The following is a 23,864-nucleotide window of genomic DNA, read 5'->3' on the forward strand; positions in this document are numbered from 1 at the left end:
GAGGGTGTAACGTTACAGCTGGGGTCTGTTCAGGAGGGTGTAACGTTACAGCTGGGGTCTGTTCAGGAGGGTGTAACGTTACAGCTGGGGTCTGTTCAGGAGGGTGTAACGTTACAGCTGGGGTCTGTTCAGGAGGGTGTAACGTTACAGCTGGGGTCTGTTCAGGAGGATGTAAAGTTACAGAACGTTCAACAGACGTGACATCAGTGGAGGCTGCTGAGGGGAGAACGGCTCATAATAATGGCCGGAACGTAGCAAATGGAATGGCGTCCAACACCTGGAAACCATGTGTTTGATGTATTTGATACAATTCTACTAATTCCGCTCCAGCCATTACCATGAGCCTGTCCTTCCCAATTAAGGTGCCACCAACCTCCTGTGCATGACATGAACATACATTATGATCAATAGACTAGAGAATCTGCAATATTCTCTATTTCATCTCAATGAATACACACCTGGTAGCTTTTATACTGATAGACTGGCTGACTGATAGACAGACTGATAGATTGACTGACTGGCTGACAGACAGGCTGACTGATAGACTGAGACTGGCTGACTGATAGACAGACTGATAGATTGACTGACTGGCGAGAGCAGTTGCTTGTTGTTGTTATTGCTTGTTGATGTATTTGGTTGGCTGTGTGTCTGTTGAGTCCCTGTAGTCCTCATTGTCCATGGGAACAGGAAGTTGGATGATTTCAGGGAGTGGAGTTCTAGTCACACTGATGGCTTCCCCCTCCTCTCTGTATCTTCCTGGCTGCAGGCCCCAGCTCCACCTTACAAACCCTCTCAGCAAACTTCAGAGAACACATGGTCTCTCCCACATTACTCTCCAGAGCAGACACCTGGAGGAGGACCAGAGGATCAGATAGAAGACACTTGCAGACAAACATGACAGTGTAATCAGTGTGTTTGATGTACTGTACTCTATGCTGTGTATACCTGGCTGCACCACCATAGCCTAGTTGTCTTGTAATGTGTAGGCTAAACACAGTATGGACTTCTCCATTCAGAATGCTTTATAGTCCAGGATCAGGCTTAATGTCCGGGAAGCCAGCCCTATGAGTGTACATATAGATGGATATACAGACATTATAATCTGTGTGTATCAGATGTACTGTTGTGTGTGTCCCTACCTGCACTACCATGGCCGTCTTGTTGCCCTTGCCCAGTGAGTCCTGCAGCAGGTATGTGAGGCGACTGTTTCTGAAGGGGATGTGTTTCTCCTTCCCCCTCAGAGCCTGGATGACGTCCCCCAGAGCCAGCAGGGAGCGGTTGATGTTCTGGGCCTCCTTCAGCCTCTCTCCCTCAGCTCCTGACTTCCAGACCCTCTCAGAGCCAGCCAAGTCTACCAGGTTCAACTTGCCTGCAGATGTCACAAAAACATCGCCCGTGCGTCGTTAACGGAACATTTTCTGGTCCCTTGAATCGTGTCAATATCTGGAACCGACCCACTTGCCAAATGAGTTGCGCATCCCGGACAAAACACACCTTGAAAAGTAGCGGGTGTCGATGAGAAGTGGCGATTCCGCGCGTAGAATCGCCGGGAAATTAACAGAAAATGACAGCTGCTGTTCTGGTCAGAGGCGATAGGGCTGCCACCTGCTGCTTATAACAGTTAGTTGTGACTGTGTCCAGTCTCTAAGGTGTGTGTTACGTACCTGTGATCTTGGCCCCGCTGGCCAGGTCAGTCCCCAGCACAGTGATCATGAGAAGGGCATGGGAACGAGAGCTGTGCTGGTTCATCTGGGTCCCGAAGGTGATTCTGTTACGACGCGCCTGCGCCAGAAGCTGCACAGGAACAGTGACAGAGTTCATGAAAATGTGGTGTGGAATTATAGGAAACTTGCACTTGGCATACTTTCATATGATTGTATACATTACAGTAAATTAACCATTAGGGTTCTAATGGATATATATGGCTCAGTTGGTAGAGCATAGCGCTTGCAACGCCAGGATTTTGGGTTCTATTCCCTGGGACACCTATACAACAAATGTATGCCGGATGACTGTAAATTGCTTTGGATAAAAGCGTCTATTAAATGGCATATACAGTATATTCAATTATTATTAAGGTCAAGGCGAAAAGTCAAGGAAAATATATATTAATATAGTTGGAGAAATCAGTCTCACTGAAAAAAGTGTATGGTAACTCCCGAGTGGCGCAGTGGTCTAAGGCACTGCATCGCAGTGCTAGCTGTGCCACTAGAGATCCTGGTTCGAATCCAGGCTCTGGAGACCAATGGGGCGGCGCACAATTGGCCCAGCGTTGTCCAGGGTAGGGGAGGGAATGGCCGGCAGGGAGGTAGCTCAGTTGGTAGAGCATGGCATTTGCAACGCCAGGGTTGTGGGTTCGATTCCCACGGGGGCCAGTATGAAGAAAAAAAAAGAATAATGTATGCACTAACTGTAAGTCGCTCTGGATAAGAGCGTCTGCTAAATGACGTAAATGTAACTTTCCCAGCATTCTGAGGTTTTCCAGAAATCATGGTTGGAAGATTCCACCAATCAGCAGGAAATCCCTGGAATTTTGGGAAAGTTACCAGGACTTTGAAAGTTACCAAGACTTTCACCCTAAGAAAAATTTATGTGAGTCTCCTCACTTTCTTGATGTGTTGGAAGCTCTTGACCTCGATGACCCTGAGTCCAGGGACGTGCAGCTGTCCTGTCCCGTCTGGGTTGATCTTAATATCCAGCTTCTCTCCATCCTTACTCAACAGGTCTCTGGGGACAGAACAGGAACAGGTTAGTCAGATTCAGAGTTAGAAAGTAGCTCTATTCTCAGTTTATCACTAATCCTAACTTAAAGCACTTTTCATATATTTAACTCCTAGACCTTGTTTATTACTATAAAACAATATAGTAGCACTAATAAAAAACAGAAGATTAGAATAATGAATAATAAAACATATCACCACTTCTAAACGCTGGATATTTTTCTGCCAGCCATTGAGAGGGAAGGTACCTGAGCACCTCGTTGTAGATCTCCACAGAGCTGACACTCACGGTGTACGTCCACATGTCCTTCCTGTCCTCTATCTCACTGAACAGGTGTTTCAGAGCACGCTGATTGATGCCTGGGTTCTCTGTGCTGCCCTGACAACAACAAATTATGGAGATTTTGATACAATGAGTAATTTTTTATCAAATATTCAGCCTTCTTTCTCATTACAATCTGTGGTAACACTTTATATGAAGGCTTAGGACTTAAGAACACATGTATAAACCATACATTACATTACGCAGTGCTACAACATACCTCCATGGTGTAGGTCTTCCCAGAGCCAGTCTGCCCGTAGGCAAAGATGCAGACGTGATATCCATCTATACAGGATGTCACAAGGGGCTCGATCTCCTGGAAGACCTTAGACACAATAGAAAGCCAAAGGTTAGCAAGTGTGTATCGTTCACAGTCACTGCTGTTTTTGAGTCACACCACAGAAACTGGAATACCATCATGGCGTCCACTCATTTAAATAGATAGAGAAGTGACAGCACTGTGTCTCGTAATGGAGGCGGAGTTTCTCAGTACCTCTTCCTGAGTGGCCTGAGGGTGGAAGACACGGTCCAGTTCAAAGTTGTGGCTGCGGCCCTGCCCTTTCAGCACGGAGAGAGCTGATTCGTTATTGGGGTCAGTAGTTACCACCACCGATTGGCCCTCCTCATGCTGGTCCTCCTTCAGAACCGGCTTCACACGGCACAGCACACGGATGTTGCCTAGCAACAATGACAGTTTATTTAATAATGATACAACCTCATATATAATGTTTTTTCCCCCAATAGAATAAATAGGCTTCCTCCTCCAGTCTTCTTTCCTTCATCCGGACTTTGTTTCACCGTACCTTTGAGCTCGACCAGCTGCTCGTGGTACTTCCTCCGCAGTGCCACCTCCTTCCTGTACTTCTCCAGGAGGTCCTTGTTGGCCTCCGACATCTCACTCATAGTGGCTGATATCTACACAGACAGACCATAGGAAAACGGTAAATACATACCACACCTTTTGAGCTTGGCCTTTAATCAGTGTTCTATCTTTACTGTTACTTTAAACATCATTTTTTCTTCCATGTTCTTTTATTCATCTCTTTTATTGCCTTCTGTTTTTTTTATCTCCTTCATTTTATTGATTTACTGTTTTGTGGTTTTAAACGCGCTTTAAATAAAGTTTGATTTGATTTGACTTTAAACAATGCTTGTTAATCCAGCAGCAGTGTTTTGTGGGACCTGTTTCTTGGCGTCGGTGATGGCTGCTCCGTAGAAGTCGGAGAAGTTGCGGACCTGGCTCCTCAGGCTGGCGTAGTCTGTCTTCATGGTGCACAGGGTCGGAGGGAGCGCTGTCAGACGCTTCTGCAGGTCTGCCATAGGACACACACAGAGAGAGAGAGACTGTCACAGCTTGCTCAATGGTGATGAGCATGAAACACAATATTCTATGAATCAACCGCACCCAGATTCGACAAGCCCATCATAGCATATACAGTGGGGAGAACAAGTATTTGATAACCTGCAAAATCGGCAGTGTTTCCTACTTACAAAGCATGTAGAGGTCTGTAATTTTTATCATAGGTACACTTCAACTGTGAGAGACGGAATCTAAAACAAAAATCCAGAAAATCACATTGTATGATTTTTAAGTAATTAATTTGCATTTCATTGCATGACATAAGTATTTGATACATCAGAAAAGCAGAACTTAATATTTGGTACAGAAACCTTTGTTTGCAATTACAGAGATCATATGTTTCCTGTAGGTCTTGACCAGGTTTGCACACACTGCAGCAGGGATTTTGGCCCACTCCTCCATACAGACCTTCTCCAGATCCTTCAGGTTTCGGGGCGGTCGCTGGGCAAAACGGACTTTCAGCTCCCTCCAAAGATTTTCTATTGGGTTCAGGTCTGGAGACTGGCTAGGCCACTCCAGGACCTTGAGATGCTTCTTACGGAGCCACTCCTTAGTTGCCCTGGCTGTGTGTTTCGGGTCGTTGTCATGCTGGAAGACCCAGCCACGACCCATCTTCAATGCTCTTACTGAGGGAAGGAGGTTGTTGGCCAAGATCTCGCGATACATGGCCCCATCTATCCTCCCCTCAATACGGTGCAGTCGTCCTAGCCCCTTTGCAGAAAAGCATCCCCAAAGAATGATGTTTCCACCTCCATGCTTCATGGTTGGGATGGTGTTCTTGGGGTTGTACCCATCCTTCTTCTTCCTCCAAACACGGCGAGTGGGGTTTAGACCAAAAAGCTCTATTTTTGTCTCATCAGACCACATGACCTTCTCCCATTCTTCCTCTGGATCATCCAGATGGTCATTGGCAAACTTCAGACGGGCCTGGACATGCGCTGGCTTGAGCAGGGGGACCTTGCGTGCGCTGCAGGATTTTAATCCATGACGGCGTAGTGTGTTACTAATGGTTTTCTTTGAGACTGTGGTCCCAGCTCTCTTCAGGTCATTGACCAGGTCCTGCCGTGTAGTTCTGGGCTGATCCCTCACCTTCCTCATGATCATTGATGCCCCACGAGGTGAGATCTTGCATGGAGCCCCAGACCGAGGGTGATTGACCGTCATCTTGAACTTCTTCCATTTTCTAATAATTGCGCCAACAGTTGTTGCCTTCTCACCAAGTTGCTTGCCTATTGTCCTGTAGCCCATCCCAGCCTTGTGCAGGTCTACAATTTTATCCCTGATGTCCTTACACAGCTCTCTGGTCTTGGCCATTGTGGAGAGGTTGGAGTCTGTTTGATTGAGTGTGTGGACAGGTGTCTTTTATACAGGTAACGAGTTCAAACAGGTGCAGTTAATACAGGTAATGAGTAGAGAACAGAAGGGCTTCTTAAAGAAAAACTAACAGGTCTGTGAGAGCCGGAATTCTTACTGGTTGGTAGGTGATCAAATACTTATGTCATGCAATAAAATGCAAATTAATTACTTAAAAATCATATAATGTGATCTTCTGGATTTTTGTTTTAGATTCCGTCTCTCACAGTTGAAGTGTACCTATGATAAAAATTACAGACCTCTACATGCTTTGTAAGTAGGAAAACCTGCAAAATCGGCAGTGTATCAAATACTTGTTCTCCCCACTGTATGTGTAGCACAGCCTGTAGAAGCTTCTGAAGGTTGTATTAGATGGGACTCACTAAAGAACTGGTCCTGCAGGCTCTGGAAGTGTTCTACGGAGCAGGTCGCTGCAGCCTTCACAGCCTCCTCCTTCTTCTCCTCCAGGTGACCTATCTCCTTCAGCAGCTCCTCCTGCAGTACACTGATCTCCCGCTCGTACGCTGCAATCTGGGAGAGGCAGTCACATTCACATTCAGCATGTGATGATGAGGTTCATGAATTGTATGCGTCCCAACCTATTCCCTATTTAGTGTACTACTATAGACCAGGGCCCATTGGGCTCTGGCCAACATGGGCCCTGGTCTAAAGTAGTACGTGATATATGGAATAGGGTGCCATATGGGATGCAGACAATAGCTTGGTAGGAATGGAGGTTAGTATAATCCTCTTTAGTTTCTTCATTTGTTAATAATTTAACTGTTAAATCTCATCATCGTGAACTTTGAAGTAGAATACAGTTTTCTCAGGTATGTAATATTTCTTCATGAATATTTCACGCAACATATTCACCTTTTTCTGAGGACATTCAAACCAATACAGTGACTTTTCATTGGTTCTCACCTGGTGTCGCAGGTGACCTTTCATTGGTTCTCACCTTGTGTTGCAGGTGACTTTTCATTGGTTCTCACCTTGTGTTGCAGGTGACTTTTCATTGGTTCTCACCTTGTGTTGCAGGTTACAGCTGAATTCATCTGACTTCCTGATGTGCTCCTCAAGTTGTCTGCACTTCTCGTTCTGATTGGTCAGTTTCTCTGACAGCTGCTCGTTCCTCTCTGTGGCCTCAGCCAATTGCCTCAGCGTCGCCGGTGACTCCACCTCCACAGTATGAGTGACAATCTGGCAGGGAAAATAACAATGAAGGTTACAACTTCATTTAATATAAATCAATTTATTCAACAAGACCGGTTTCTGATTCCAAACAATCAGAAACCTGTTATCAGCTTCATTTGAATGAAAACGTATTGTATATACAGTAAGGTGTCTCTTGCAGACTATCCCTACCTTGACCTGTGGCTCTTTGGCCCTCTCTTTATCCAGGTCTAGCTGCAGCTCCCTCACTCTCTCCTCTTTTCTCCTCTGCTCCTCTCCTCTCCTCCACTCGCTTTGTTCGCTCTGTCTCTCCAGGCAAGACAGCTGATCAGCCTGCTGCTGCAGGGAACTCTCCAGCTGCTGCACCCGGCTGCGCAGGTTCTCATTCTCCTACAGGGGGAGACACAGAGCACCGTTAGAGTGAACATTCTCCTAAAGGGGGAGACAGAGCACCATTAGAGAGAACATTCTCCTACAGGGTGAGACACAGAGCACGACCAAATTCACATAGAAATGTCAGTTTTAGATCTGTCATTCTCATTGAAAGCAAGTCTAAGAAGCGGTAGATCTGTTTGTTCTATGTGCGCTATTTCTATGCTTCCCGTTCTTAAGTTTAATTTTAGCATTTTTCAATTTTGGTTTTGTACACCAGCTTCAAACAGCTGAAAATGCAATATTTTTTGGTTATGGAAAATATACTTCACAGCGGTTTAGATGGTACAATGATTCTCTACACTATACCTGCTTGTTTTGTCACATAAACTGAAATTAGGCGAACAATTAGAATGTTAGCAACCAGGAAATGACAGAGCGATTTCTAAAGACACCATTAGAAAATCAAAACACAGAATCATTTGTGGTTTTGGCCGATATAGTGGGACAGCTCCTCGTCTGTTAGTGATGAGCTCACAGACAGACAGCAGTACTTCTGGGGCTGCGTCCCAAATAGCACCCTTTCCCCTATTTAGTGCACTACTGTTGACCATAGCCCTATGGGTCCTGGTGAAAAGTATATATCTATATATACTGTATAGGGAATAGGGTGTCGTTTGGGACTCAGCCTGACTCTCACCTTGATGAGTACAGAGCTGGACTGGGAGGGGATGACAGAGAGCTGCTGCAGGAGGCCCTGGGTGACAGTCAGACTCTGTTTCAGACTCTCGTTCTCTGCTGACAGACACACAACCCGCTTCTCCGAGTCTGTGGCTCCCTGAAGAGGAACAAAATGGATTACAGTAAGCACTAAAGCATGATGAAAAAGTTATATCATACTAAAGCATGATGGATATGTTCTACCTGTCAATACTGGTCCCACAATATTGCCTGCTTGTTGCCTTACCAGTATGATTTCCCTATAGGTTTAAAAACAAGCCATTGAAATATACCTCAATGCTGACACACCATAAGGATTTTCACACTTCACCATTTAGTCTCAGACTACAGCAGCAGTGTTAAAATGCCTTGTGGCAGCTTTACTGATAACAAATGGAGCAGATTCTCATGAAAGCTTACAGAGTCAGTTCTTAGTCTGGACAGCTCCTCCTCCCGCTCCTCGATGCAGCTCTTCAGCTCGTCAATCTGGGGAGGAAACAGGGAAAGTCTGTAGTCTGTAGTCTTGTACAAGAAGCTTAAAGTGACGAAGACGGGGAGAAAAAGGACAGAAAAAGTGACCACAATAACAGGAGAGTAGGTTTTTGTTAATTGATTGCAAAGTGTGCAGGTATTGTCATGATATTTTAAAAATAATATTACTTATAAGTTACTCATGGCACGCTAACTTCAATAATCTCCAAACTGCACGCAGAAACATAAAAAATGTATTAATGAGTTCATCTGACTGGGGGAGTAGAAAAATGACCTAATTCTCTAAATCTCTCAGCGTCCCTTTAAACATGAATACCCCATAACAGGGTTGGGGCCAATTTCAATTAAATGAATTAAAGATATTAAAGGGATAGTTAACTTTTTTACATCTTATAGTCAGATGGCTAGCAAAACAACTATGGGGGTGATGGGGGCAATTAGACAAAGTTCAGTGTTTGTGGTCGAATCCCCTCAAGTTAGTAGTGGCTATTTAAACCACTCTGAACCATGGAATACAGTTTCTCCTGGCCCATAGACTACTTTCAGGGTAAGGAACCATCTGAATGACTATAAGGTGTAAAAAAGTTAACTATCCCTTAAATTAATTTACAAATCAATCATTGCAAATAGGGCATTAATGGTCAAGGATTTCTTATTAAACTGAATCTGATTGTATTTATGAGCCCAAACTCAACCCCTAACTGTTCTATGTGTTCGTTATCTTCTAGTCGTTGCTCTCCCTCCACAGACACTGTCATGAAGCGCTTCCCAAGGTGCAACAAAGACACTGTCATGAAGCGCTTCCCAAGGTGCAACAAAGGGACCGTCTTAAAACAGTCAAATGGCTGGATTGAGAAGAAGAAAAAATAACAGGAATTAAATGACATATTTATTTATTTATTTTTTGTCGTTTGGTTTATTACCATGACTACAAGTATCACTGAAATAATGCTCCCGTAACATATACGTTAACACATATTGTTAAGATGTATTGTGACATATAAAGGGACATATACAGTGGGGAAAAAAAGTATTTAGTCAGCCACCAATTGTGCAAGTTCTCCCACTTAAAAAGATGAGAGAGGCCTGTAATTGTCATCATAGGTACACGTCAACTATGACAGACAAAATTAGAAAAAAAAATCCAGAAAATCACATTGTAGGATTTTTAATGAATTTATTTGCAAATTATGGTGGAAAATAAGTATTTGGTCAATAACAAAAGTTTCTCAATACTTTGTTATATACCCTTTGTTGGCAATGACACAGGTCAAACGTTTTCTGTAAGTCTTCACAAGATTTTCACACACTGTTGCTGGTATTTTGGCCCATTCCTCCATGCAGATCTCCTCTAGAGCAGTGATGTTTTGGGACTGTCGCTGGCCAACACAGACTTTCAACTCCCTCCAAAGATTTTCTATGGGGTTGAGATCTGGAGACTGGCTAGGCCACTCCAGGACCTTGAAATGCTACTTACGAAGCCACTCCTTCGTTACCCGGGCGGTGTGTTTGGGATCATTGTCATGCTGAAAGACCCAGCCACGTTTCATCTTCAATGCCCTTGCTGATGGAAGGAGGTTTTCACTCCAAATCTCACGATACATGGCCCCATTCATTCTTTCCTTTACACGGATCAGTCGTCCTGGTCCCTTTGCAGAAAAACAGCCCCAAAGCATGATGTTTCCACCCCCATGCTTCACAGTAGGTATGGTGTTCTTTGGATGCAACTCGGCATTCTTTGTCCTCCAAACACGACGAGTTGAGTTTTTACCAAAAAAGTTCTATTTTGGTTTCATCTGACCATATGACATTCTCCCAATCCTCTTCTGGATCATCCAAATGCACTCTAGCAAATTTCAGACGGGCCTGGACATGTACTGGCTTAAGCAGGGGGACACGTCTGGCACTGCAGGATTTGAGTCCCTGGTGGCATAGTGTGTTACTGATGGTAGGCTTTGTTACTTTGGTCCCAGCTCTCTGCAGGTCATTCACTAGGTCCCCCCGTGTGGTTCTGGAATTTTTGCTCACCATTCTTGTGATCATTTTGACCCCACGGGGTGAGATCTTGCGTGGAGCCCCAGATCGAGGGAGATTATCAGTGGTCTTGTATGTCTTCCATTTCCTAATAATTGCTCCCACAGTTGATTTCTTCAAACCAAGCTGCTTACCTTTTGCATATTCAGTCTTCCCAGCCTGGTGCAGGTCTACAATTTTGTTTCTGGTGTCCTTTGACAGCTCTTTGGTCTTGGCCATAGTGGAGTTTGGAGTGTGACTGTTTGAGGTTGTGGACAGGTGTCTTTTATACTGATAACAAGTTCAAACAGGTGCCATTAATACAGGTAATGAGTGGAGGACAGAGGAGCCTCTTAAAGAAGAAGTTACAGGTCTGTGAGAGCCAGAAATCTTGCTTGTTTGTAGGTGACCAAATACTTATTTTCCACCATCATTTGCAAATAAATTCATTAAAAATCTTACAATGGGATTTTCTGGATTTTTTTTCCTCAATTTGTCTGTCATAGTTGACATGTACCTATGATGAAAATTACAGGCCTCTCTCATCTTTTTAAGTGGGAGAACTTGCACAATTGGTGGCTGACTAAATACTTTTTTTCCCCACTGTATGTAATAAACATTTGAATGCTAAATGTGTCACACATGAGCACATACAGTACCAGTCAAAAGTTTGGATACACCTACTCATTCAAGGCTTTTCTTTATTTTTGAATAATAGTGAAGACATCAAAAATATGAAATAACACATATGGAATCAGGTAGTAACCAAAAAAGTGTTAAACAAATCAAATATATTTGATATTCTTCAAAGTAGCCACCCTTTGCCTTGATGACAGCTTTGCACACTCTTGGCATTCTCTCAACCAGCTTCACCTGGAATGCTTTTCCAACAGTCTTGAAGGAGTTCCCACATATGCTGAGCACTTGTTGGCTGGTTTTCCTTCACTCTGCCGTCCAACTCATCCTAAACCATCTCAATTGGGTTGAGGTCGGGTGATTGTGGAGGCCAGGTCAACTGATGCAGCACTCCATCACTCTCCTTCTTGGTCAAATAGCCCTTACATAGCCTGGAGGTGTGTTGGGTCATTGTCCTGTTAAAAAACAAATGATAGTCCCACTAAGCGCAAACGAGATGGGATGGCGTATCGCTGTGGTAGCCATGCTAAATAATTTAATTCTAAATAATCACAGACAGTGTCACCAGCAAAGCACCATCACACCTCCTCCTCCATGCTTCACGGTGGGAATCAAACATGCAGCGATCATCCGTTCACCTACTCTGCATCTCACAAAGACACGGCGGTTGGAACCAAAAATCTCAAATTTTGACTCATCAGACCAAGGACAGATTTCCACCCGTCTAATGTGCATTGCTCGTGTTTCTTGGCCCAAGCAGGTCTCTTCTTCTTATTGGTGTCCTTTAGTAGTGGTTTCTTTACAGCAATTACACCATGTAGGCCTGATTCAAGCAGTCTCCTCTGAACAGTTGATGTTGAGATGTGTCTGTTACTTGGCTGGTAACTCGAATGAACTTATCCTCTGCAGCAGAGGTAACTTTGGGTCTTACTTTCCTGTGGTGGTCCTCATGAGAGCCAGTTTCATCATATCGCTTAATGGTTATTGCGATTGCACTTGAAGAAACTTTCAAAGTTCTTGAAATTTTCCGGATTGACTGACCTTCATGTCTTAAAGTAATGATGGACTGTTGTTTCTCTTTGCTTATTTGAGCTGTTCTTGCCATAATATGGACTTGGTCTTTTACCAAATAGGGCTATCTTCTGTATACCAACCCTATCTTGTCACAACACAACTGATTGGCTCAAAGACATTAAGAAGGAAGGAAATTCCACAAATTAACTTTTAACAAGGCACACCTGTTAATTGAAATACATTCCAGGTGACTACCTCATAAAGCTGGTTAAGAGATTGCCAAGAGTGTGTCAAGCTGTCATCAAGTCAAAGGGTGGCTATTTGAAGAATCTCAAATATAAAATATATTTTGATTTGTTTAACACTTTTTTAGTTACTACATGATTCCATATGTGTTATTTCATAGTTTTGATGTCTTCACTATTATTCTACAATGTAGAAAACAGTAAAAATAAAGAAAAACCCTTGAATGAGTAGGTGTGTCCAAACTTTTGACTGGTACTGTATATTGCCATATATTAATTTTCCGTATGGGGTGCTGGGTGTTTGTCTGTAAGTATGCATCCATGTAGCTTTCTCTCTCTCTCTTTTTCTCTCTCTCTCGTTCTCTCTCTCTCGTTCTCTCTCTCTCTCTCTCAATCTCTCTCTCTCTCTCTCTCTCTCTCTCTCTCTCTCTCTCTCTCTCTCTCTCTCTCTCTCTCTCTCTCTCTCTCTCTCTCTCTCTCTCTCTCTCTGTGTGCGTGTGGGATGTGTGTGCATGCGTACGTGCATGTGTGTGTGAGTCCGTGCTTGCATGCATATATGTGTGTGTGTGTGCTTACATTCGTGTGTGCGTATGCATGTGTGATGTACTGTACCTGCTGTTGGAAGACCTGTACTCGTGAGTGTCGGTCCTGTTCTCTCTGCTCCAGTTGGGAGTGCAGCAGCCGTAGTTCTCCCCTCAGCTGGCTCTTCTCTCCCTGTAGTCCATACAGAGACTCTACCAGCCTGTGGAGCCCTGCCCCAGCCCCAGCCCCAGCCCCGGCCCCAGGGACATCAGCACCACACTCACCTAAAGGCAGACAATACTCTAGGATTAGGATAGACATCTTCATCATTATACTCATTATCATCAGCAGCAGTATTATTATCATCATGATCATCTTCATCATCTTCATCATCATCACCATCATCACCAGCATCAGCATCACCACCATCATCCTCATCACCATCATCATCATCATTATCACCACTAGCATCATCATCACTATCACCACTAGCATCATCATCATCATCATCATCACTACTATCATCACTATCAACAACATCAACACAATCATCATCAACATCAACATCACCACTATCACCACTATCACCACTATCATCATCAAGATCACCACTATCACCACTATCATCATCACTGCTATCACCACTATCATTACTATCACCACTATCACCACTATCATCATCACCACTATCATTACTATCACCACTATCATCATCACCACTATCATTACTATCACCACTATCATCATCACCACTATCATCATCACCACTAGCATTACTATCACCATTATCATCATCACCACTATCATCATCGCCACTATCACCACTATCATCATCACCACTATCATTACTATCGCCACTATCACCACTATCATCATCGCCACTAGCATTACTATCACCACTATCATCATCGGCACTATCACCACTATCACCATCACCACTATCACCTCTATCATCATCACCACTATCACCATCACCACTATCATTACTATCACCACTATCATCATCACCACTATCATCATCACCACTATCACCACTATCATCATCACCACTATCATCATCAACACTATCAACACTATCATCATCACCACTATCACCACTATCATCATCACCACTATCATCATCACCAATATCACCACTATCATCATCGCCACTATCACCGCTATCATTAATATCACTACTATCATCATCACCACTATCACTAGTATCATCATCACCACTATCACCACTATCATCATCACCACTATCACCACTATCATCATCAAGTAGAAATTCAATATATCAACATCACTATTACCTGACCTCTTTCTAAATATATCCAGGAAAGATTGGATACATACTCTGTACCATGGTATGTGTAAGTGTTGCAATATTAATGAAACTCATTGTGCACTTAAAACACAGTATAGTAATCACACACACGATGTACACATACATGGTAGTCACACAGTAGTCATAGTAGTCTAGTAGTACTCATACAGTAGTCAAACAGTAGTCACACCACAGTCACACAGTAGTCACATAGCAGTCACATATCAGCCGCACAGTAGTCACATAGTAGTCACATAGCAGTCACATAGCAGTCAAATAGTAGTCACACAGTAGTCATACAGTAGTCACATAGTGGTCACACAGTAGTCACACAGTATTCACATAGCAGTCACACAGGAGTTACACAGTAGTCACATAGTGGTCACATAGCAGTCAAATAGTAGTCACATACAGTGGGGAGAACAAGTATTTGATACACTGCCGATTTTGCAGGTTTTCCTACTTACAAAGCATGTAGAGATCTGTAATTTTTATCATATGTACACTTCAACTGCGAGAGACGGAATCTAAAACAAAAATCCAGAAAATCACATTGTATGATTTTAAAGTAATTAATTTGCATTTTATTGCATGACATAAGTATTTGATACATCAGAAAAGCAGAACTTAATATTTGGTACAGAAACCTTTGTTTGCAATTACAGAGATCATACGTTTCCTGTAGGTCTTGACCAGGTTTGCACACACTGCAGCAGGGATTTTGGCCCACCCCTCCATACAGACCTTCTCCAGATCCTTCAGGTTTCAGGGCTGTCGCTGGGCAATACGGACTATCAGCTCCCTCCAAAGATTTTCTATTGGGTTCAGGTCTGGAGACTGGCTAGGCCACTCCAGGACCTTGAGATGCTTCTTACGGAGCCACTCCTTAGTTGCCCTAGCTGTGTGTTTCGGGTCGTTGTCATGCTGGAAGACCCAGCCACGACCCATCTTCAATGCTCTTACTGAGGGAAGGAGGTTGTTGGCCAAGATCTCGCGATACATGGCCCCATCCATCCTCCCCTCAATACGGTGCAGTCGTCCTGTCCCCTTTGCAGAAAAGCATCCCCAAAGAATGATGTTTCCACCTCCATGCTTCACGGTTGGGATGGTGTTCTTGGGGTTGTACTCATCCTTCTTCTTCCTCCAAACACGGCGAGTGGAGTTTAGACCAAAAAGCTATATTTTTGTCTCATCAGACCACATGACCTTCTCCCATTCCTCCTCTGGATCATCCAGATGGTCATTGGCAAACTTCAGACGGGCCTGGACATGCGCTGGCTTGAGCAGGGGGACCTTGCGTGCGCTGCAGGATTTTAATCCATGACGGCGTAGTGTGTTACTAATGGTTTTCTTTGAGACTGTGGTCCCAGCTCTCTTCAGGTCATTGACCAGGTCCTGCCGTGTAGTTCTGGGCTGATCCTTCACCTTCCTCATGATCATTGATGCCCCACGAGGTGAGATCTTGCATGGAGCCCCAGACCGAGGGTGATTGACCATCATCTTGAACTTCTTCTATTTTCTAATAATTGCGCCAACAGTTGTTGCCTTCTCACCAAGCTGCTTGACTATTGTCCTGTAGCCCATCCCAGCCTTGTGCAGGTCTACAATTTTATCCCTGATGTCCTTACACAGCTCTCTGGTCTTGGCCATTGTGGAGAGGTTGGAGTCTGTTTGATTGAGTGTGTGGACAGGTGTATTTTATACAGGTAACAAGTTAAAACAGGTGCAGTTAATACAGGTAATGAGTGGAGAACAGGAGGGCTTCTTAAGGAAAAACTAACAGGTCTGTGAGAGCCGGAATTCTTACTGGTTGGTAGGTGATCAAATACTTATGTCATGCAATAAAATGCAAATGAATTACTTAAAAATCATACAATGTGATTTTTTGGATTTTTGTTTTAGATTCCGTCTATCACAGTTGAAGTGTACGTATGATAAATATTACAGACCTCTACATGCTTTGTAAGTAGGAAAACCTGCAAAATCGGCAGTGTATCAAATACTTGTTCTCCCCACTGTATCAGTCACACGGTAGTCACATGGTAGTCTCTGTCAGTCACATGGTAGTCACATTGTAGTCACACAGTAGCCACATTGTAGTCACACAGTAATCACATGGTAGTCACACAGTAGTTATATGGTAGCCACACAGTAGTCACATGGTAGTCGCACAGTAGTCACACAGTAGTCACACAGTAGTCACATAATCGCAAGCCATAATGTCAGTCCCCAGAGACTAGTATAGTCACCCACATCCTGTCTCCATCCCAATTAGAACCCTATTACCTACATAGAGCCCATCGGGCTCTGGTCAAAAGTAGTGCACTATAGAGGGAATAGGGTGCCATTTGGGACGTAGCCAGTATATTCAAGGGCACATTATTGCTATATTATCCCCATTCCATCATGTACCTACAGCTTACTACCCTAAAAGTTAGTATGGGATAATGTCAGCCACTCACGTACGGCCTGCCTGTCTCTACCTACCATCTAATGCACAAAGTGAAGGTGCATGGTCCACACTCACAAGCACTGACTTCCTGCCTTTAGTTTAAAACCTTTATAAAGTTCAGGCAAAGCAAGTGAGACCAATACTGCGTCCCAGATGGCACCCTATCCTCTTTCTAGTGCACTACTTTTGACCAACGCTACAGTGCTTTTGGGCCCCGGTCAAAGGTAGTGCACTAGAAAGGGAATAGGGTGCCATTTGGGACGTAGCCTCTCAGAACATCGTGCCCAGTAGCTTTTTAATCAGTTTCCTCCTGCTGCATGATTTATGGTGTTCTGTCTCTGCCAGGACTGTTTCTGTTTCTCTTTGCTGAACTCTACACTAATCAACCAGGCAGCCTCTGTCAGCTCTGCTGTGCTGTGTCACTGTTTTAGGAGATGGGGAGAGGTGGTGATTGGAGGGAGACAGGGCAGGGGGATGAGGGGGGGGGGGGGTCTACATAGCCAGAGGAGATGCTGGATGTTTAACTCAAGGGCAGATGCAGACACGTGATCCTGGGAAAACGTGATGTGGTGAATATGGGCTTTAATGCTTTACACTCGGGTGGAAGTAATGGCATCACCCTGCTAGTTAGACCTGTATTTTACCTCACATGCTAAATGAAGTTTGGGTAAATGTTAATGTCTCAAAGAGCAGTCTATTTAACATTGTCTAACTAGAATAAAGCAACATTATCACAGGGAGTGTTTAAACACTGTGTTGTACACTAGCTTGATGATAAACAAGTGCATACAACTAATGATATGAGAAATGTGGAAGGTGTTTCAGCTTTGCACAACATGCACATTTACAACATTATAGAGAGTATTTGGGTATGAATGACTGGTGATTTAGGAGAATCCCCAACTCACACACTTTGTAGATCATCATCAAAACACATCAGGATAGAAGTGGTAGAACACTGTCTTCAAAACCAACACCAAAGCAGGAGAACAGCACAACACACTACAGTAGCTGCTGTTGACATCACCTCAGAGAGGCAGAGCGCTTTTCTGCATTGGTGGAAAAAGTACCCAATTATCATACTTGAGTAAAAGTAAAGATACCTTAATAGAAAATGACTCAAGTAAAAGTGAAAGTCACCAAGCAAAATACTGCTTGAGTAAAAGTCTAAAAGCATTTGGTTTTAAATATACTTAAGTATCAAAAGTAAAAGTAAACAAATAAATTGTTTCAAATTCCTTATATTAAGCAAACCAGACGGCACACTTTTCTTGTTTTTTTTATTGTACGGATAGCCAGTTGCACACTCCAACACTCAGACATAATTTACAAATGATGCATTTGGGTTTAGTGAGTCTGCCAGGTCAGAGGCAGTAGGGATGACCAGGGATGTTCTCTTGATAAGTGTGTGAATTGGACCATTTTCCTGTCCTGCCTGAGCATTTAAAATGTAGTGAGTACTTTTGGGTGTCAGGGAAAATGTATGGAGTAAAAAGTACATTATTTTCTTTAGGAATATAGTGGAGTAAAAGTAAATAGTAAAGTAAAGTACAGATAACCCAAAAACTACTTAAGTAATACTTTAAAGTATTTTTATTTAAGTACTTTACACCACTGCTTTTCTGCTCAGACCAGCCTGCAGAAAAAAGCTTTTTCTTTCCTCCACCACCATAACACACAGTCTGCATCCCAAATGTTACCCTATTCCCCCAGGGCTCTGGTCAAAAGTAGTGCACTATATAGGGAATAGGTTGCCATTTGGGAGTGGGATGCATACATTGTGGCTGTTGACAACACCTCAGAGAGGCAGGGAGCTCAGACCTGCAGAAAACAACCAAACAACCTTTCCTTTCCTCCACCAGGATCATAACACTGGGAACTGTGGGAAGTGCCCCCCTCCCATCCCTGTCCCAGGGCTATTTATATCTGACACGGTACATGTGGAGGTCTAGCATCTAGCATGTGCCGGAGGCTGGTAAGTAAGTGCTCTACTCACAGTGGAGGGGAGAGAAAGCAGCACTCACAGGGATAGTTTATTCATGATATAACAACTGATTCACTGGCCAAGTACCATAGAACCATAGTACCTCCATCCATCCATCCATCTCTTTATCTAACGCTGTCTAACGCGTAATGAGAGGCAGTAATGCCTGAGGTCTCCCACTTAGGAAAGCCCCACATTCTGCTGCAGAGCAGAGAGAGCCACCTTTGGGTCATCTAGTGGCATGTTTCTCCAGGGTTATGTGGTACTAGTCAGAGAGGAGTATACTGCATTAGGAGAGAGGAGGGATCACTTACTTAGCAGAGCTCACTGTCACTGTCGCACCAGTCTTTCATGACATCCTAAACATTCAAATGAGTAGCTGATTTGGTTTTGGGTGCCGAGATTACTGTCACACATAAGAGCCCAACACACACGTTACAGTACATTCATGATATTATACACATACAGCAACACACACAAGTATGTGCGTATATGCTGCTCACACACACACACACACTGATAGGTTGATAAGGGTGATGGAGGGCTGTCCTTCTGTTCCATGTCCAGAACAGAACATTGGTCAAATCTAAAGGAGAGCAGATCCCTCAAAACCATCCATTGCTTTTAGATCAGTTAGTTTGCATCCCAAATGGCAACCTATTCTCTATGTAGTGCACTACTTTTGACCAGCCAAAGGCCACTAGACAGGGAATAGGGTGCCATTTGGGACATAGCCACAGTCTGATGTCATTCCTCATCCCTAATTCCAACTTGATTTACACCAACATCCCTCTTCTAAGAAGCCTGCTACACATCAACATCTCTCTCTACTGTGTATTCAGACAGACAAACAGTGAAATTATTTAATATAGAAACTATAGTTACTTTGTAGAGGGGTATATCTGAAAATGGTGGAATAGATTGTATTTCTCCTAAACTCTCTGCCCTATACTTTGTCCCAAATGGCACCCTATTATAGTGGACTACTTTTGACCAGGGCCCTATGGGGATATTACCCACCTCTGCTCTTTATGAGTCTAACACTGTCTCGTCCCTAGTCTCTCTACAGTAACAGCAAATACCTGAGTTTCCATAGCCACTCTCACCAAGTGGTGCAAGACATTATAACCATCCACTGGGTTTTTTCATAGAAGCACTAAATAAATAGTTAATATCTCAGTCAAGTGTAGCCTGTCTTCTTTACTCTGTAGTATAAACTAGAATCCACGCTCCCTGCCACACTCCTTCCCTCCCTCCCTCCCTCCCTCCCTCCCTCCCATATCATCCCATTTATGACCTTTTACCATAAATCTCCTTAAAATGACTCCTTCCATCTTCTCTCCCCACCTAACAACCCCCCAACCCCCCCAACCCCCCTCTCTCTCACCGTCGCTCCCCGGGGTGCTCGGCGTGTATTGCTGGGTGGTGATGGCCTCCTCCAGGCTGTCGATGACGCTGTTCTTATCTCTCAGCCTCTGGCGGTACGATGTCCTCAGGGCCTTCATCTGGCGGCGGTGCTGGGCCCGGTGCCTCTTCAGCTGGACCCGGTACTGATCAGCCTGCTGCTGCAGCTGCTGGAGGTGGGAGTACTGCTCCAGAAAACTCAGCAAGTGGGACATCACCGCCACCAAGGGAGACTCAGACATCAACTGGACCAGGAGGAAATGTGGGTTTAGATGTATTTCAGGCCTAGAAGCAATTGTACTATTTACTGCGTGAACTACTGTCTGTGTGTACTAAACCAAGGGAGACTCCCACAACTAGACCAGGAGGGAAATGTGGCTTTAGAAAGTTTAGATAATGCATCAGTTCTAAGAAGGTCATGGCTAGAACTAGAAGCAAACAGTACTATTGTGTAAATGGGACCCTATATTGTACACTACTTTTGACCAATGGCCTGTGGACCTATAGGGAATAGGGCGCCAAGGTGTTTGTGGTGAAGCCTACCTTTCCTGCCGTCTCCAGCTGTTCCTGGGCCTCCCTCCTCTTCTCGTCCTCCTGCTTAAAGGACAGGAAGGCACCCAGAGGAGTGCATGCTGGGATTTCGGGCACTTCACCGCCTCCACCACCATCATCACCTTCGTCACTCAGGGACAGGCCGTCACTATCACTACTACTGCCTTGAAGAAAATACATCAACATTTGAATAAAGGGCATGAATTCATATGATCAATCACCATGAGAAATCACCATGAGAGCTATACCATATCAAAACAGTAGCTAACATCATTCCTGATATTCCTATTCTACAGTAGCTATTATCATTAGGCCTGGTATTTAAGTATTTATCGATCACCATGAAAAATATCTATCTATACCATAATAACAGCAATTATCACTGATATCTGTCAGTAGCAAGTACTATAGTTAAGTATTTAACCGGTGTTACAGATACTTCTATTTATAAACATTGTTGTCGTAAAGCATCCACTCACTGGAGTCACTCAACCTGCTGCCACGCCCCCTTTTCTTCCTCTCCATCCTGAGGGTGTGGCCTTTCTTCCTCCTGCTCCTTGTTTCCATGGAAACCCGTCCTGGCTCCTGATCACAGCAACAGACAGACAGGGTGATGGCAGAGAGCAGAAACAGACGTTAGTGTTACTAAATACTGTATTTACCTCCAACACAGACACAACACACACACACATACACACTGCCAGCCTGCAATGTCAATGTCAGCCCAGCTGCTGTTCCCGATATACAATTTACCTACACAATATGTATGACCAGCATGAACATCTCTCTCTACGTACATAAAATAGCATTTCAGCTGTACATTTGTGAGATTACCAGTAACATATCCCCCAGACAGTAAACTTACATAAATAGCTCAGTATCTATAGCAGTTTCCCTGCTGTCATGGGATTGGTGGTCCTGGTGCTGGTTACCGGTTGGTTGTCATCCTCTGATGACAAGACAAAGGAACCCAGTGGGACTGTAGCTACACACTGTTACTAGACTCTACTGAGGACTGTAGCTACACTGTTACTAGACTCTACTGAGGACTGTAGCTACACACTGTTACTAGACTCTACTGAGGACTGTAGCTACACTGTTACTAGACTCTATTGAGGACTGTAGCTACACACTGTTACTAGACTCTACTGAGGACTGTAGCTACACACTGTTACTAGACTCACTACTGAGGCATCTACATACTACACATTGTGAGCTTCAAAGTGCACTATAGTAGTGCACTGTAGTGCACTATATAGGGAATAGGGTGCAATTTGGGATGCAGACGCTGTGACTAGACTCACCGCTGAGGCTCCATACTGGGCAGCTTCCAGAGCTTCTTCCTCCTCCTTCTTGAAGACAGTGTAGAAGATGTAAACTAGCAGGGAGTAGAAGGCATACATCTCCCCTCCGTCTGGGAGCCACTGTTACAGTGACAGCCGCAGAAATAGATACCCAGGGAGACACTGTCAAACTATAACACTGCCTCGGCTCACTCTGCAGAGAGGAGAAAGAGAGAAAGAAAAGGAAGAGAGAGAGAAAGGAGCGAGAGAGAGGGGGGGGAGAGAGTGAGAGGAAAGAGAGTGAGTGAGAGGAAAGAGAGTGAGAGAGAGAGAGAGAGAGAGAGAGAGAGAGAGAGAGAGAGAGAGAGAGAGAGAGAGAGAATGACAATGTCGTTCTATAGCCCATTAATTTTCAAGACACCAGATCTATTCCCAAGGAGTGAAGCCCATTGACTGACAACAAAGGCTCTGGCAGCTAAAAGATCAAATGCTGACGGATGAGGATACCACAGAGAAAGACCGATTAGCATAGATCTGGCTGGTTACGCTTGATCTTTCCCCAGAGGTTATCCTTGCATCCTCCTCTTTGTCCATTTTCTGATCTTAAAACGCTCCTCCTCTCCTCTCCTTCATCCCTCTGAAGCATTTGATCTTCTCCTTTCTTACCCATACTTGTCTTCATTTCATTAATGATGTCCATTCCAGACATTCCAACATTCTGCATTCCACCACAACATTCTGTGTCCTCCCTGTTTTGTCTGTTATTGTTAATGCTGAAGCACCCCTTGCAGCCCCTCTCCTCTCTGCTGCAGCAGCATCCCTGCACTGAACAGCAGCTCCTGTGTGATTCTCTCTCTCTCTCCTCCTCCTCTCCACTCCATCCATCCACAGGCTGCAGATGCAGCGGGCATGCTCAGTGCAGCTCTCTGCAGTGGTGAAGCAAGCAGCTGAGATGGAGATTGATTGTGTTGGGGGTTGTAGGGCCTCATGCTGGAGGAGAGGAGAGACAAGCCAGTCACTGATACTATCTGATGGGCACTCACATGGAAAGGATCAGTAGCCATTGGTTATGTGCACAGACACAAGTCACAACAACCCATTGGTTATGTGTGTACAGACACGAGTCACAACAACCCATTGGTTATGTGTACAGACACTAGTCACAACAACTAATTGTTTATGTGTACAGACACTAGTCACAACAACCCATTGTTTATGTGTACAGACACAAGTCACCACAACCCATTGTTTATGTACAGTACCAGTCAAACGTTTGGACACACCTACTCATTCCAGGGTTTTTCTTTATTTTTACAATTTTTTACATTGTAGAATAATAGTGAAGACATCAAAACTTTGAAATAACACATATGGAATCAGGTAGTAACCAAGAAAGTGTTAAACAAATCAAAATATATTTTATATTTGAGATTCTTCAAATAGCCACCCTTTGCCTTGATGACAGCTTTGCACACACTTGGCATTCACTCAACCAGCTTCACCTGGAATGCTTTTCCAACAGTCTTGAAGGAGTTCCCACATATGCTGAGCACTTGTTGGCTGCTTTTCCTTCACTCTGCCGTCCGACTCATCCCAAACCATCTTAATTGGGTTGAGGTCGGGGGATTGTGGAGGCCAGGTCATCTGATGCAGCACTCCATCACTCTCCTTCTTGGTCAAATAGCTCTTACACAGCCTGGAGGTGTGTTAGGTCATTGTCCTGTTGAAAAACAAATGATAGTCCCACTAAGCCCAAACCAGATGGGATGGTGTATCGCTGCAGAATGCTGTGGTAGCCATGCTGGTTAAGTGTGCCTTGAATTCTAAATAAATCACAGACAGTGTCACCAGCAAAGCACCCCCACACCATAACACCTCCTCCTCCATGCTTTACGGTGGGAACTACACATGCAGAGATCATCCGTTCACCCACACCGT

At 44.1% G+C, this 23,864-nt stretch overlaps 1 protein-coding gene across 2 annotated transcripts; it reads right to left on the reverse strand.

The window, feature by feature from the left end:
- Positions 1-309: 309 nt before the first annotated feature.
- On the reverse strand, positions 310-22,773 carry LOC121543752 (kinesin-like protein KIFC3). Of its 2 annotated transcripts, XM_045226224.1 has the most exons (20): positions 22,593-22,773; positions 21,948-22,140; positions 21,123-21,228; positions 20,635-20,807; positions 20,075-20,336; positions 13,033-13,226; positions 8,441-8,506; positions 8,001-8,138; positions 7,121-7,318; positions 6,782-6,955; positions 6,139-6,286; positions 4,225-4,355; positions 3,846-3,957; positions 3,536-3,720; positions 3,263-3,367; positions 2,969-3,099; positions 2,607-2,727; positions 1,665-1,794; positions 1,140-1,369; positions 310-848 (listed from the first exon to the last, which is right to left on the reverse strand). In XM_045226224.1, the coding sequence occupies exons 2-20, from the start codon at positions 22,044-22,046 to the stop codon at positions 717-719; spliced, it is 2,835 nt and encodes a 944-aa protein (XP_045082159.1). In that variant the 5' UTR covers positions 22,047-22,140; positions 22,593-22,773; the 3' UTR covers positions 310-716. The 2 variants fall into 2 exon arrangements, with proteins under 2 accessions (XP_045082159.1, XP_045082160.1); XM_045226225.1 differs by lacking the exons at positions 21,948-22,140; positions 22,593-22,773 and adding an exon at positions 21,509-21,593.
- Between the last annotated feature and the right edge of the window lie 1,091 nt (positions 22,774-23,864).

The sequence above is a fragment of the Coregonus clupeaformis genome, chromosome 17 (assembly GCF_020615455.1).
Source record: "Coregonus clupeaformis isolate EN_2021a chromosome 17, ASM2061545v1, whole genome shotgun sequence".
Classification (NCBI taxonomy): domain Eukaryota; kingdom Metazoa; phylum Chordata; class Actinopteri; order Salmoniformes; family Salmonidae; genus Coregonus; species Coregonus clupeaformis.

Excerpts from the sequence above, each read along its gene's own strand:
- LOC121543752 (XM_045226224.1), bottom strand. The coding sequence starts at position 22,046 with ATGTATGCCTTCTACTCCCTGCTAGTTTACATCTTCTACACTGTCTTC. Across the intron at positions 8,507-13,032 it reads TACAGGTCTTCCAACAGCAG|ATTGACGAGCTGAAGAGCTG; the intron begins GTACAGTACATC and ends TTTCCTCCCCAG. Across the intron at positions 3,100-3,262 it reads GGAAGACCTACACCATGGAG|GGCAGCACAGAGAACCCAGG; the intron begins GTATGTTGTAGC and ends TGTTGTTGTCAG.